Source organism: Sciurus carolinensis, chromosome 4, assembly GCF_902686445.1.
Source record: "Sciurus carolinensis chromosome 4, mSciCar1.2, whole genome shotgun sequence".
NCBI classification, from domain to species: Eukaryota; Metazoa; Chordata; class Mammalia; order Rodentia; family Sciuridae; genus Sciurus; species Sciurus carolinensis.
This window is the reverse complement of record NC_062216.1, coordinates 29,758,204-29,774,906: the sequence shown is the minus strand read 5'-3', so window position 1 is coordinate 29,774,906 and position 16,703 is coordinate 29,758,204. Positions and strand designations below refer to the sequence as shown.

The window sequence follows — 16,703 nt, the reverse complement described above, 5'->3', positions numbered from 1 at the left end:
GCCTGGGAGTGCTCCTGTACAGGGGCACAAGATGCCTAACTGCTGTGGCAGTACATTGATCCCAGGCACACAGCTCTAGGGCAGGAAGGAATTCTTTTGCTAGATAACCACTGTTTCATCAGCTCCCTTCTCTGGTTCCTGCCCACCTTACAGTAACTTTGGAACCTAACATTGCACATATATAAAGATTGCTGACATAACTCTTTAGATCTGCATTTCCATCAGAGAAGAGAGCTCCATCTGATCTCAGCTTAATCTTCAAAATCTGTGTTTATAACCCTTTATTTTCTAATACTCCTTTGCCCCTCACTGAAAAGCCCCATGATACCTGAGATAAGGCTCTGCCTCACAACCCTGCTACACATTAGAATGGCTTCAAAGTAAGCCAGACTTTAACTCATTTAAAGTTGTGTTCAAAAGTTTGATGTTTGTTGTAAAGATTACTATAATCTCAAATGGGAACTCGGCCAAAATTCAAGATAGCTATTGCACAAACTGAATGTTTTACTGTTGGTGAATCCATTTTGTATTTTCCTTGTAAACTCTAATTGTTGCCTGATCAATATTTTGCAAAAGTACAGCTTCAAGAGCGAACACCATAAATTAACTTGGAATAGTAAGCCATCACCTATAGGACAGATAATGTAAACCCCAATTAGATAAAAGGGGTAAATAACTGAAAAGTCATAGACATTGAAATTAAAGTCCAGTACTCTTGCTTTATGACTGGTGAGACTGACTTGCTTGATGCTTAAGATCAAAATTAGAAATTGAGATTAAATACAGAGGTCAAGAAAAGTCCATATTTGGGTCTTGCCCTCAAAGTCAGCCTGAACCCAGGGAACAAGAGGACTTCTCTAAGGAGGTTTGCAACTCTGAATCACACAACCTTCTGATCAAGGAGATTGATGAGGCCACTAGAAGAAAAGCCACTCAGTGCACCTGCTGCAGAGGAGGGTCAAGGTAAAAGGGAGACATCCCTGGTGCTTTCAAGGGAAGCCAACTCATCGAGGAGACCCTGCCTAATGGATGGCACTAAAGTTAAGAAGCTGCCCTTAAGTTCTCTACAAGTGACCCCTGTGGGAACTCAGGTGACTCTTTAACAGACAGGAACAGGTCACTTTAACCAACTTGATCTTAAACACCTAGCAAAACAGTTAAAACCAAATATAGCCATTCTTGGGCATTTAAAAGAAATAATACTTAAATGTAACTTAAGATGTACACTTGTGCCCACTAGAATAAAGACTAAAAGCTACAAAAGAGATTCTTAGGCAAATGTGCCTGATAACTATCAAGAGAAACTGCCAGAGTCAGAAGTTTTAGTCAGTTTAAGACCTACAGACACAGGTAGGCTTAATCTATTTTTGCTAGTAACAGAAGTATAGAGATCTCTACTAAATGTTGTTTACATTTCTGATAACCTGGACGGTGTTAAAGATCCCAAATAAAGGCCTTGTCCTCTCCAGACTTTGCTAGGCCTTTTTATGGGAACAACTTCTCAGTTCTTCCACCCCCTGGTGAGGAATTATTGACTTCTGTCATCTTTATGATATGCATTGGCATGTTTCATATTCTCCAACATTTATATTGTATCAATCTCATTTCAGTACTCATGTCTTTTTGTTCTTCTCTCATAGACGCACCCATCCCCAGATGCCTTTACAACCTGCTCTTCCCCAACCACACTTCTACCTTGGACCCCTCAATTGACCCGATTTCTAAAAAGGGTACTCCAAACTGCTTGCCCCACACTGCCCCCTTTCCAGCTCAAAGAAGCCAGAGCAGTCATCAACCCCCTTTCCCCACAGCAAAGGAGTTCCTAAAATTAGAGGGGTGAATGAAGCCAGAATTGGGGACAGGCAGTTAATGTAGAAATAGGGGATCAGTCAAATCGAGGAAATGAAGTTCATGAAAACCATCTGCCTTTGGAAGTCTAGAAGGAGAATGGACTTTTTACATCTCACCTGCAAAACCAGTCCCAGTCACTTAGGCAGGAAGGGGAGAGAAGTCTTCAGAAAGAACTGGAGAACAAAAGATTTTCTTATAAAAACAGAAATGGGGGAATATAATACAAAGCTGCTCTTTCCGGTGCAGCCATTTTCCCCACCTCCCAACCACTTGTCAATCTGTGAACATCCTAGCTAGCTATTGGTTCATCAGTCAGCTTGCAAGTATCCTTCTCCGATATTGGTCCCGTTAGCCCGGTGGAATTCAACTGTTTACTGTAGCTACCCCGTCATCTTTTCTCATTCTTCTGTCTCTCCTCCTCACTTTCTCTATCCTCCTGGCTTTCAGACTTTCTCTAGCAGGCGCCCTTTTTCTTTCCCTTTCTTTTCCTCTCATTTTCTCTCTCACCCTGCAGGGAGACACTCTGTTTGCTTAATAAATTCCCTTATGTGAAAAAAAAATTGCTATGACCAAATGGTGATATAATTAATCTAGTACTCCCCAAAAATAATTTGAGATCTTCAGAAATCTGCAGATTCTCTCTTTTGGTAATGAATAGCCTATGTGAACCTCCTCTCATTCAAGAACAAGAATTAGTGTTTAACAGTGGCTGAGTAAATAGACTACAGAATGAGATGGCTGAAATAATGATCATGAAGAAAATAAAAGGCAATAGCAGAACAAAAATCCACATGAAAGAGCAATAAAGAGCAGAATTGAAATTGCAAAAACAAAAAATCAATGCAAACATATCAATGATTCAGGGAACAAAATTAAACTCTTCCAAAACACAGTTGGGAAACAGATTTGTTTTGTTTTGATTAGGGAAAAATTGAAAGAAATGTTATACAAGGGATGAAAACTGAAACAAAATATATTAAAAACATTTTCAGGGAAAGTTAAAGTACAAATAAAATAACTGAAACATAAAGCAACAGTCCAAGATATAGCATCAAAATATTACTTGGGTTGAAAAAAAGATGCTAATGAGGTGGGCCAAAACAGATCAAAAGTGCTTGTTTTGTTTCAAGCAAAAAGAAAAGATTATATATACAATATACCCATATATAAAAGATTATATATATAATATACACACAATTTACTTATTTCTTTTGCTCATTTCTGATTTCCTGTTGCAAAAATAAAAATCTCTGGGAACACAGAACTTTTATCTGTTTGTTGAGTGCTTCTTCTTCAGTACTTGTCTAGAATGTAGTAATAGATCAATAAATATTTGTTGAACAAATAAAAGAATTGTTAAAATTATTAAAATATAAATAAGTAAAAGAAATATTTTCATGTTTACCTATATCTTATCTTCCATGTTATGCACATACATACACACAAACAGGAGCATAAATAAATGTAGGGCAAATTCAGAAGCTAATATTTTATAATCCTTTGAGCAAGTAGAAAAATTTTAAGATGTTATATGCTAATGAAGAAAAGTTAGATTCCCATCACCTTCACCACTACACTAAATTAAGAAATAAGTGACATAATAACTACATTAAACTGAAGAAATTCTGTGCTCTCACTATTCTGTAAATAAACAAGTCCATTCTATGTGAAGAAAAAACAGAGAAATTCTCATAAATGTAAGGATTCAGAAGACAATTTACCCTCTTTCTAAAAAATTACTTGAAGAAAAAAATTAAATTCTTCTGAAAAATTAATCAAAGCAAAGAACTCAAATATAGAAGGTAATTTACTTTTTAAAATATATTAAGTAAAGAAACCTGAGCATGATTTTGAAAATGCAAATGACAAAATAATTTTTGGAAAAGATAGGTAACATAAAATGTTAGTTTTAAAAAAAATCTAAGTCTCAGATTGTTTTTCAGATAATGGGATTTAGACAAAGAAGAAGAGAAAAAGACATAAAAACTTTTCCATTTTCCATTTACAGATGTAATCAAAAGATGCAATTTGCTTCTTGATATTTATGGAGAAACATTAGGGAGAAATTGACTCAAAGACAATTTTTTTTTGAAGGAACCATGTCTTTATTTTAGCACATTAGGTGGCCGCCTAGTGGCAGAAACATGCCTCGGTCTGCGGGGAAGAGGGAAGGCAAAGCGGCCCCACAGGATCTGTAGGGCTTAGAGGCTTAGGATGTGCTTCAGGAAGGCCTCACAGTTGATGCAGCCATTACTGTCCTCATGTCCTGCCAGAACAGTCTCCACCTCCTCCTCAGTCATCTTCTCTCCCAGGGTGGTGAGGACGTGTCTGAGCTCTGCACCCATGACCTTGCCATTCCCCTCCTTGTCAAACACGCGAAGCCCCTCCAAGTAGTCCTCATATGTGCCTTGGTCCCGGTTCTTGGCCACTGCCTGGAGCATGGGCAGGAACGTCTCAAAGTCCACTCGCCTGGTCTTCAGCTCATCACCCTTGGGGTTCCCCAGGACCTTGAGCACCTCGGCATTGGTCGGGTTCTGACCCAGGGCCCTCATTACATCCCCACACTGGCTGTACAGGATCTTGCCATCGCCTACTCCATCGAACAGCTCAAAGGCCTCCTTGAACTCCTCCAGCTGGTCCTTGTTAAACTCGATCACCACTTTGGAGAGATCCACAGGGGGCTCCTGGGTTTTCACAGGCGCCTGGGCAAGAGCCGGCTCAGCCTTGGTCTTGGCTGGAGGGACCCCTGCTGCTGGTTTGGCAGCAGGCTCAGAGACAGAGGACCCTGCTGCTTTCTTCATAGGAACATCCTTCTTGGGAGGCATGATGTCGGGTGACCAAAGGACAGAGTGCCTGCGGCGTCCGGGTAAGGGCGAGGACCGAACGCAGCACGGCTCCTGGACCTGAAGGGTTAATTCCCTCAAAGACATTTTTATAACTTAAAATCATTAAATAATATGCAAATCATGAAACAATTTTTAATTATTTAAAAACTGACTATAAGCAATGCTGATATGAAAATTTATATCAAATATCAATATACAAGGAATGAAAAGTCAATGATTTGACAAACTATGCAGTTAAATGACATGTTAATTTTGTATCTGTACTTTAAAATTCACATATATCCACATACAAACATGCACATTCTTTAAAAATTAAATATAAGGTAAATAGTTGACTATTTCTGAATGGTAAGATTTAGGTAAACATGGAAATATAATATTCCTTTAACCTAATTTATATATTTTATATTTTAATAATTACTTTCTTCATTTATCAAACAAATATTTATAGACCCATAACTGTTCCAGACAGGCACTGAAGAAGCACTCAACAAAATGATGAAGTCATGTCCTCTCAGAGATTTTATTTTTACACCTGGTAATCAGGAAATGAACAAAACAAATAAATAATGATATATGTTATAAGATAATTTTTAATGGACAGAAAAATGGTGCTGAAAAAGGATAAACAGTTCTGGAAAAAGAGCTCATAGAGCAATCTTTTAAAAGATAGTCTGGGAATGCCTCACTGAAATTAAATGAACATTTGAGGTAGATAAGAACAAAAAATAAAAGTGATGGGAAATCTTGTGAAATGGAGGAAGTAATAAAAGCAAAGACTATTGAGACATGTTCCTCAGGTTTAAGAAATAGTAAGTAAAATCAATACAAGTGCCTAAAAAGTGTATTAAAAGACCAGAGATAAACTAAGTTGCAGAGATTCAAGAAAGTTTTGTTAAACTCACCTTTACACTCTTCCGAATTTTGAAAATTTTCTGTAACAGAAATATATTACCTTTTTTATTAAAAAATAAATAAAATCTTCAAACATCTTATTTAAAAGTGTTTAAATTTTGAACATACTGTATACTAAGAGTTAACACAAAATATTTTTGTAATTGTATAACCAATATTTGGTTATTGTTTGGTAAAAAATTGGAAAAACTTTTTTTCAGGAAATTAGAAGAACTTTTATTCCCCCCTCACATCAGCCATTGGCTCACTTGAAATCTTCCTGTTTCTAGTATCAGTAATTCTATATAACCACTATTCTGATTGTGATAGGTAGAGTCACAGATTATTAAGCATAAAAAGGGTTTTTTAAATCTCTAAATCAGTTCATTTAAATATGTTTTTCAGGTATTTTACAATATAATAACGTAGAAACTTGCTACAAATGCAGATTTTTAGAGCAGATCCTAGATCTAATAAATCAGAATCTTGGGGTGGAACTTGTCAACATTACCCCCAGATGATTTACAGGAACAGTAAAGCTGGAGAATTATTGACCTAGTTAAACAACAACAGAGATAATTTAACAGAAAAATTACCTATAGTATCATCTATTAAAGATTAATCTCTTAAATTTATGTTATTCCTGAGGTTATCTTTTTTTCAGTCTTAGCAGGGCAATTTTATCTAAGCATTCCCACTATATGTCAAATCATGTTCTTAAAAGCTTAGATGATAAAATAGGTCACAACAAGTACAGCATTAGCCTACATTAAAATCCTGGATTAGGTAGCATGTAGAAAAGAACAAGGTGACAATTTCAGTTAGGGCTCACAAAATGACTACTTATACCTGTATACATTCCAATTTGGTCACCAAAACCCAGGAGACATATGTTAGACCAAATACGTACTGAGTATCAAAAAAGCAAGATCCCAATTCAAAGAGGTGGAAAAGTAAATTTAGTAATCTTTGCCATACATCCACATAAGTTTAGTTTTATATATTCCTACATTTTAACAATCAAAATTAAAAGTACGTGCATTTGAACTATGGAATTAGATTTGCCCAGGTCCTTAGAGGATTACAGACTCTTTGAGCTGTAATGTGGAAATGATTTTTGATTTGACTGAAGAAGTAATCCTCTTTTACTTAAACAGGCTCATTCATAATACCTTTAGTGTGACTACACTGAGAAAATCAGCCAAAGAAAACTAGAGGAGAGGTAAATCATATATTTTCATTCATAAACTAAGAAAGCTAGAAGCAAATATGCTCTTGAGAAAATACTATGAAAGTAAATAAGTAAATATTTGTCATTAAAATATATAGGATTATTTCTTTAAAAGGGTGTAACAAAAAGTGTATAGGCTTTTTTTATAAATAGAATCATTTTTCACGAAGGAAGACTCAAGGAACTATGCCATAAATTGTTCTGAAAACCTAAGGAACCCTGCATGCCCTTCTAATCGATCCTGTTTGTGAACAGGGTTAGGTACATGAATTTTTAAAGCACAGTAAACATTTGCAGGTATCTGTGAACATCTATACTCATATTTGGCAGAAAGTCACTTATGCTGACATTTTCATATTCTGAGCAAAGGGTGTTAAATCTCATTTCCCAAGTCATTTAGGAAAAACCAGAAAAGGAAATCAAATGGGAGCCTGGAAGCTCAAAAATGAATAGAAATAGCTTACCTAAAATAACTAAACTCAAAAAGTTCTTTAATATATGTATCCAATATACTGACAGGGAGGCCTAAAATCGGCCCTAAAATTTGCTAATTAAAGGACTGTAACCCCTAGTGTGGGGGCTATGGGTAGATTAGATAGGTAGCTAATCTACTTGATAATTTGTCAAAAATTGGTTTTGGCCAACATAAATTTCTCCTTAATCATGAGTTAATGTGATTAATTACAAAGGTAAAGTATTATGTCTAAAATGTTACTATGATATATAAATGCTAATGAAATATATCCACTATTACATTTTTAGCAAGGAGTTGATTTACTTGGGTATACCCAAGTAAATCTTCAAAAGTTGAATGATACGTGGACATTAAGAGCTTGACCACCTCTAATGGTTACTACACCTTTGATCAGTACTTCTCAAACTCTATTCTGCAAAAGAATCACGTGAGGGTTGTTAAACCAGATTGCTGAGCCCTTCCTCAGAAGGGGTGTGTAGGGGTTTAGCCTGATATGCATGTCTAACAAGCTGCCAGGAGATGCTGATGCTGCTGGTGTAAGGTAATGTTGAGTAGCAGAGCTAAAGATGGCATCCAGAGCCAAAGTGGGAGAAAGCCTAGAAAATAAATGTACCCAAACTTAAAACTTTACCTAAAGGATCCACAATCTAGGCTTCAGATATACTTCTTAAAGCATCTTAATCCCAATATTCTTAACATCTAATTGTAGTTGTGATGGCTATGTACACCGCAGAATGCATTGGGATAAAGAATTTCTAAAGTAACCAGATCTCAAATTACAAGACTTTGCAGCAAACTTAAATTGCCTTAATGAGCAAATCAATAAATTAAATTATATTAATTTTGGCAAGGTGATTTTAACTAATATTTTAAGTAAACATTATAATGATGAGACCAAACACATGTATGTTACTTATTACGTACAATTATTATATTAAATAATACAAAAGTGATTTAACTTTAATTATTAAATTTTTCAGATTAGTCACTTAAAAGAATCACAATGTATCTTAAACGATGTTGGTGATCTACTTTAACTCTTGAGAAGGGCAGCACACTGCTAAGTGTCAGAGCCTGAGGTTCTAGTTCAACTTTTCTATTCCTAATTTTGAGAAACATGATCTTTTTGTGTTTGATGTCCACATTAATTGGTTTCTAAGGGTCTTTCTAGCTTAAGTTCTGAAATGGCTCCTTCAAACCTGCAGTTATATTTACCTTTAAGAAAAATGCTTCATGGCTCTTTTCATTAAAAGTCACTCAAAATGTATCTTTAAAAAATTAACTAGTAGCTGTTTTCTATTAAGCAACTATTCAGCTTTCAAGACTCCATGTGAAGCTGTCTGCATTAGGAAATGAAGGTTATTTTATAGCACATTAAACTTGAGTGTTCTAAGTAATGAGGATTGTTTTCCATTTCCCAAGTTGAAAGAAAAGTTCTTTGTATGAGTGATATGAAATTGAACTTATTACACATAATTATAAATGAAATACCTGTTCATGATTTAAAGAGTTGACTTTGGAAAAAGAAAACAACACACCTAAGCATAAAGCAAAATATTTAAAGAACTCCATTGTGAGTATTTGAATCTAAAGGAAGTACTGAATCTTATAACATTCTAACCAACAATGGGAATTTATTCAGTGTATCTTTTGACAGGACTTTCTTAAACATGACAATTATCAAAAATCTTCATAATAGAAAATAACACCAATGAATTATATCACATATTATTTTACTATAGAATATTTGTGTTTCTGTTTCTATGCTATATTTCATAAATTAAAATGAAGAATTCCAGAGTGCAGAATCCCAGAACATCAGGAGATAATTAGCCAATAAAACTGTACTTTGTAAGTATATCCAAAGTAAGAAGACATTTATCATTATACAAAAAAAATTATTCCACTTAAGTAACTGATAATATGACATCTGGAAGGCAAATGCCAGATGTGGTTCCAAGTTCAGGTTGTTTTTGTTTTGTTCTGCAAAGTCTAGCCTATTTGAAATGTTTTAAGTTCTTTTAAACATTTGTCTATTCACTAAAATCAGGTGAAAACCCCTAAACTCTACCTTTTTTCGTGACAGCCCATATTTTGCCATGTGAACTTTTACATCTTTTTAGCCAATCATCGTAGGATTTTTTCTTTCCATATATATTTTTTTCTTTCAATATATAAAGGCATAGGTCAAACTTGGTCATTTTATACTACTTCCCTACCAATTTTTATGACCAAAGTTAGAAGTCCTTAAGTAAACTCAAATAAGCAAAAAGTTTTCCTCCAGATATTGTTTCTCTACAGAGTAGATTCTTTGGGGAATTTCTAAAATTCTTTTTAGGTATCCATATCTTATTTCTTGCTCACAACTCTCCAAGGGATAGTCTATTGCACAGCGAGAGAATCATCACCATATTATTATCATAGAATAAAGCATGGACTTACATGTTGAAAAATGCTAACCAATTCTTATTTCCATATGTTTCTATTACAAAAGAAGGAGCCTGAGTTAATAAGAAATTCTTCCTAATCTCTTAACATGATTTCTATGAACTGAAATACTCAATAAAATCTCTGTTCCTGAAGACACACTTAGTTATATAACTTTAATAGTTTGATCTGTTAAATAGAACATATATATAAAATATAAAAAAGAAATAACTCAAAAGTTGTAGAATGAATTAATGCTTGCATATAATTTGTATCAAAACCATGAAAGACTGGTTAAACTGGTTATTCAGTAATCTGACAAAACAGTTACTGTTCTTGCATATCTTTCAAATAAATTCTGGAATATAGGAAGAAAACATGAATATTTCATAATTTTTGGAAATTTCATTTTAGTCTTCATTACAATGCTTAGGAAGATTCATACTGGGGAATTTCTACATATTTTATTAATTGTGACAACCTAATCATTCATGAAGTTGGACTTCAATCTCTCAGGGCAAAACAAACATACAAGCAAACATAAATAGTTCTAACCCTTTTTTCAATAACTTAAACACTGTCATGGGCCCCTTTTTGCTCAGACTAAGGGTTATAAGGTAGAATCTACAGAAAACAGTGACAACAAAAATATTCTAGTCCTAGGAGCCCAAGAATTTTAAAACTTGCTTTTCTAAGCAAATTAATGTGTGGCTTTCTAATACATTATTATGTGACTAGATGATAACTTAAAATTTTTAATACAGCAATAATTCATTATCAAAATAAAAAGAATAAAGAATTTTAAACCTTTCAACTATAGATATTTAATATTTTATTCAGAGAAGGCCTCAATTCATTAAACAGTTCTATTAATATCGACATAGGTGAAAGATCAACACAAATAAAAAATATCCAATCCATCTTTTTATATAACGTAAGTTCATGGAGCTCATTTAAGAAATCTATGATTTTTCTTTCCATGCATGCCTTTTGAAATAGGTCATGGCTTTATTCCAATTTAGAAAACTTCTCTGGAACTCCTAATTCAATGACATAAAGCTACCATTTGTAAAATTAATCTCTAAATTATCTACTAAAGCATGGTTTCCCAAATTTGATTGAGCGGATTTTTCAAAAGCATGTAATTATTACATTGAATTTTAGATCATAAAACAGGAAAGATTGTCATTCAGCTTGTTTCAGACTTCTGCTTTCAAATGGATAAGGTATAACTATACCCATCTCCTTGCACATTTAGGCCAGTGAGGCAAAATTTCAAAGGATGAAAGAGAATGCTTTTTCCCTATAGGTTATAATCAGCAACAGCCCAGCATCAGTTTCCTTCATGCAGGGTTAACAAGATAATTCATAGATCTAAAAATGCACAGAATGTTTAAACCTCTGTTGAGTTCAAATTTATACTCATAAATTCATTTTTATCTATTTTCTGATTACTACACAAAAATGCTATTAGAGTGCGAAAAATAGCAATTATACTCTCAAGTTATTGAGTTTTAAATTATCTCTATTAAATAATGAACTTTTTTTTTGGATAATTTTCTTGGAAGGATATTTCTGAAAGATCTAGGAATGTAGTATTTCTCATACAAAACAAGTCTGATTTATTTCTAATACATGATCAAACTTTTCACTAAATTTCACTACAATCATTTTCAATTAGTACAGTATAAAAGATCCACTCAAATTTTTTGTTCCTTTTAATATTTGCATGCAAAATCTGAGTATTTGGAGAATGGAACAAGAACGATTGTATTTTTTATGATTTACTTAACACATAAGATACTGTTTTTTTCTGGAACACATTCCCTTATTAATCGTAGCTTTCTTGGTACAATGCTCATATTAAAACTATCTTCAAAGGGATAAGTAATCTGTGCGGGAGTGTCTGGCTGGCACACAGGTGAGAATAACAATCTAGGCTCTAAAACATATATACGCTTAACAACGTTAAAAAAAAATGTCCCCCGAAATGGGCATAGTTTACATTCCAGTGATAGTTCACATACATAAATGTTGGTTTCTAGTGAGCCTTGTAACAATCAGTTGTGTGACTCCGAAACTCAGGGGATTAGCCCATTAGGCACCGTCGTGTGCAAAGCCCGTAGGACGCACAGAACCCCAGCCTGCGATCGCAGGGCCATCAAAGGCGTCCCTACACGACGCCACAGCAATTCAAGAATCACCCACTTCACTCCTGCGCTGGCCCAGGTCTCACACCCAATGGCCTCACCGGCTCCTTACCTGCAGGAGGAGGTGGCTGCAGCTGCGGACAGCGGAAGGTGCTGAAGCAGGCGGCGGGAGTGCGAGCGCCGCCCGCGCCTGGTCCCACCCCGCCCTCCCTGCCTCTAGCCAGGAGCTCCCGGGGGCGGGGCGGCCCGGCACGCGAGTTCCGAGGGGCGGGGAGGCGGCCTCCGCACACCCCACTGTGGCGCGGGGTTGGAGAGGGCCGCTCTCCAGGGCCCGCCCCGAGATCCACGTGACAACCCCGTAGGTCGCTGATTGGAGCTTCTGGGAGAGAGAGGCGGAAGCGACTCCAGAGCTCTGGAGACTTGGCTGAGGGTGAGGCGGTTACCTGGCAACGCCGCGGCTGTGCGGAAGACGTGGTTCCCTGGCATCAGGACTAGGCTTCAGACCAAGGGTCTGCAGTGGCGTTAAAAGTGGATGAGAACTATGAACCACCAGCGATCTCACTACCTAATATTCCATACCGAGTCTGTATTTTCTAGGAAAATGAGTCTACTATACAAGGACAAATCATCCTTTCTCCTTTCTGGTGATCCTGGAGGAGGCAGTTGAGCCTCCTTCGGAGGCGAGGCTGAACTCGTATATTGAACCATCATTGCCTGGAATGCGAGTGCAGGATGCTGTCCCTCGAGGGCTTCTTACTGTCTGTCCTACAGGACTCAAGGAGGTCTGTGGGGAACCTCTGTGGATGAGATCGTTTCTGTTATTCAGGGTGTTTGTAGTTGATATCTGTTCTCACAGCGTGCAAGACTGACATTTCCCCTGTGGAATGTGGTTGAATACTTGATACTGTCATTGATGCTGGATCCTTTATATCTGAAATCTCACTACCAACCGACTTTATCTAACACAGAAGAGAAAATAGGTGTTCATACACAGGGAATACAGTGTACTTAATAACATTTATCTAGTTTTAATTGTATGCCAGGTTTTAAGTAATCTTAAATTAATGGTCTTCCCTAACCAAGGAAATGTCCTGGACATGATCCTACCTTCCTCTGCAGTCTGTGGAGGATTTTTCTCTTCATTTTTTCCCCAGTGTATTCTCTGTGGAGACTATTCCCTGTACCAGCACTTATCCTCGTTTGTACCTTAAAATTTACTTAAAAGTTGACTGCACACAAACAGTAAACTTGTTAAAACATACCATCAGCACTTATAATTCTGTGCCCAGCATTTCAACAGTCTAAGAAATAGCAGGACTTCAATAAATGTTTGATGGATGAATAAGTAAATATATCAGCACAAAGTCTACCAGAGAAAGTTCAAGGACAACAAGTATAATCCAATGTGTTAAATTCTAAAATAATATAATATGAAAGTACTATGAGATAAGCAGGTGAGGGAGGGAGAAATAAATTTTTCCTCCCTGGATATTCAGGGAAACTTTCATTCACAGTGGTATCTGAACAGGGATATAATAAATAAATAGGATTTCACTTGATAGAAAAGGAAAAAGAACACACTATGCAGCAAGATCAGCCTTGCCAAAAGCACAAAGAGGGGAAATACATAAGTGATTTGACTGATTCTGACTTGATTTCTGTGGAGGAGATGAGGGTGAGTATCCAAAAATATGCAGGGGGATAGAAACTGATGAAAGATTAAACTAGAAAAATAAGAAAACCAATTTGGGGAAGACACAGAATTCTATATTTAGGTCAGACTTCAACCTCTAACAAAGGGGAGTCATTGAAGTGAGTAAAATCAGAACTTTTACTTGAGGAAAGATACCGTGGATATGGAGGCACATCAGGGTGCAGAGAGATGAAAGGCATGACCAATTAGGAGCAAAGTTAAAGTTCTTGGACAAAAGATGCTTTCAGTCTGAATTAAGACAAGGAAAATAAGAATGATCTTAAAGGATGATCAAGAAACATCTCTGTGGAAATACACTACAACCTTCATTTACAATTGATATTTTCTAATTACAGAGTTAAGTAGTCCATGATATGGACCTAAAGAGAAAAACTCCAGTTAAGAACATACAACCAAATGAGACATTTGAAACAATCTAATTGTGCGCTCACAAAGTAAAGACAAAAAAGGTCTTGAGGCCCAGAAAATCGTATAATTTGTCCAATACATGTGTGTGTATCGGGTTGTATTTGTAGCAGAATTGGTATCACAATCCCGGTCTTTCAGTACTTTTATTCCTTTACCAGGATTTATTTTATTAGTTTTAAACAGGATATTTTGACAACTGCAACTACAGTTAGCTCAAAAAAAAAAAATGATATAACCTAATTTCTAAAGAAAAGACCTCTTCACTCTGATTTTCATCATTTTATTCAACAAATATTTAATGTGAAGTTTTCATATCACAAGGAACAATGTGTCAGTTATCCAAGTCAATAGTTTTCGGACAATCATTAGTTCTTAATACTTCAAGTACAAGGAGTTCTTCATGATTAAATTTAAAAGCAGAGTGGTTAGAGGAACCAAATGGTGTTAGTCAATTCATCTTCAAGACTAGGCTTGTTCTGTAAGAGCAGTGACTTCACGAATGTGTTTGATGTAATTTAACATGACAAATACCTTTTTAGTGACTATTTTAAATAACAAAACAAACCAGGGAAAACTTAAGATTACATTTATGAAAACTTAACCAAAAGAACTTTAGATTCACCTAACTGAAATCTCCCCCTTTCACTATTTTTAATGTAAAGCAATATGACAAAAACATCCAATTGATGTACACTAAATATACAGAATTCTAAATACTTTAAAATTTACTGTATATAAAAACACTTTTAAAACTGAATTGTGTTCAATAGATATATAATCTATATCCATAATATTGACTAAGTTTAAATACATTAAATATATAAAAATTAACATTTCTCTTATTATGAAATATATTAAATTTTATTACTCTTTGGCCTTTTCTTGAGGTGCCAAAAAGGCTTAAATTAACCAATAGTTTCAGAGTATTTGAGGTTTTTATCCCTGGAACACTATTGATTTGTTTATTTCTTTAAGTTATGAAATATTTAAATAGAAAAGCACACAGTATTGCAATGAACAATTTCCAATGAACAATTGTGTTTAGCAAATTTGATTCTTCTGCCATGTATTTTTAATTTAAAAAAATTATAGAATGAACTAGTTCTTATTTTCTCTTGTCAATCTATTGCCCTCTCATTTTATCCAAATGTAACTAATCTAAAACATATCATATTCTAAAATTTGTATATTTCCTTTTGTTAGTTTTAAAATTTTATACATGTTGGTATATGTAGATATAGTTTATTCATTTTAAATGATATATATCTCATATTAGAAATATAAAATATATCATCACAGGTATATATTTACCTATTGATGAAAATTTAGTTGGGTAGACTTTTCCAAATTACAAAATGTAGCTAGCCTCCTTGTATGTACCGTGTCTATGAGTTTTTCAGATTATAAAGTGAAATCCATGGTTAATTATACATCTGCATCTGTAAGTATAATCACTATTACTAAATTGCTCTTCATTTATATTGCAACCAGTAATGCATGAATGTTTTTCAATATTTTCACCAACACCATATTTTGTTTTTCCAATCTAATCAATGGACAAGACTTCTCCACATGTTCTTAATTTGTATTTCCCAAAATTTGTTGAAACAAAACACCTTTTCATGTTTATAAATTGATGTTTGTTTCCTTTATTTTCTTCAAAATTTCCTTATTGGTTTGTAATTTTTAACTTATTGAGGTGTTAATCCTTGTTAGATATATCCATTGTAAACCTCTTCAAATCTTCAGTTGTGAAAATTCAATCATTATTCATTTGAATATTTATTTTATTTTCCATTTCTAAAATTTAAAATGGACCTCCAATAGAATTGTTAAATCTATTATCATGTCATCACTTTTCTTTAATCTCTTTGTCCTTTCGGGTTGAATTCTGTATGAACTCTGGATGATTTCCTCAGTACTATATTCCAATTTATTAAATTGTTTGTGTGGTTCAAAGCACTGATCCTGCTCAAGGATCATTTCTCTGCATGTGCTATCATCTCCCTTGCCTTCTGCAGATTGGAATCCAACAGATTTATGGTTTTAGCCCTAACTCATCAAATCTGAGTGAAACTAAAAAAATTTATATATAAATTCTCAAAATTATGATTCCCTAACATACCTGAAATGTTGATTTAGGCCTAGGAAAATGTTTGTATATGTTCACATAAAAATTCCATATGAATTGAGAGGGTTCACTCTCTGAAAACTCATCAAGGATACAGTGACCCTAATTTACAACTTCCAACTGTATTGGCCCATTTCTGTGACACTTCTCTGCAAAACTAACAATGCCTACCCTTTGACAAAATATCCATTTTCCCAAACACATTCTTTTCTCTTTGACTCACTTTAGCTCCTTATTGCCTTTTTCTTTTCCTGTTCAATTTACTTTATGTATAGTAGTAAAGAATGTAAGCAAAAAATAATCAACAGTTTCAGCACCACTATTAAAACACCAATAACCAGGACAGAAGCAGACCTCAAACAGATCAGCAAGCTTTCCTTTATTCTGCCACTAAATCAATCAATCAGGCAGTGAAAGGGCTCATTTTCTGGGTATGAAAATGGCCCCCACATTACTGAAGAAGTCTGAGTTTTATAGTTCACGATGAGGGTGAATTAATCATTGGAAACTGTGGATGTGCCGGTTGGACAGTTGGGGAACTAGATTTGCAGGTTAAAATTTTAACTCAGGAAGGCA

General features: G+C 35.0%; 2 protein-coding genes across 3 annotated transcripts in view; both read right to left on the bottom strand.

The window, feature by feature from the left end:
• Wdr17 (WD repeat domain 17) overlaps nt 1–12,112 on the bottom strand; it is a 93,896-nt gene extending 81,784 nt beyond the window's left edge. The window contains 2 exon segments of the mRNA XM_047551539.1: nt 5,603–5,632; nt 11,987–12,112. The gene's annotated coding sequence lies outside the window, so the exon portion shown is untranslated.
• Nucleotides 3,958–12,104, bottom strand: LOC124983885 (myosin light chain 6B-like). Of its 2 annotated transcripts, none has more exons than XM_047551541.1 (3): nt 11,987–12,104; nt 5,603–5,632; nt 3,958–4,770 (listed from the first exon to the last, which is right to left on the bottom strand). In XM_047551541.1, exon 3 carries the CDS (start codon nt 4,674–4,676, stop codon nt 4,053–4,055), a length of 624 nt encoding a protein of 207 aa, XP_047407497.1. In that variant the 5' UTR covers nt 4,677–4,770; nt 5,603–5,632; nt 11,987–12,104; the 3' UTR covers nt 3,958–4,052. The 2 variants fall into 2 exon arrangements, with proteins under 2 accessions (XP_047407497.1, XP_047407498.1); XM_047551542.1 differs by having other exon boundaries at nt 3,958–4,754.
• Nucleotides 12,113–16,703: the final 4,591 nt, after the last annotated feature.

What these genes read in the sequence shown, in the direction of transcription:
- LOC124983885 (XM_047551541.1), bottom strand. Translation starts at nt 4,676, where the DNA reads ATGCCTCCCAAGAAGGATGTTCCTATGAAGAAAGCAGCAGGGTCCTCT.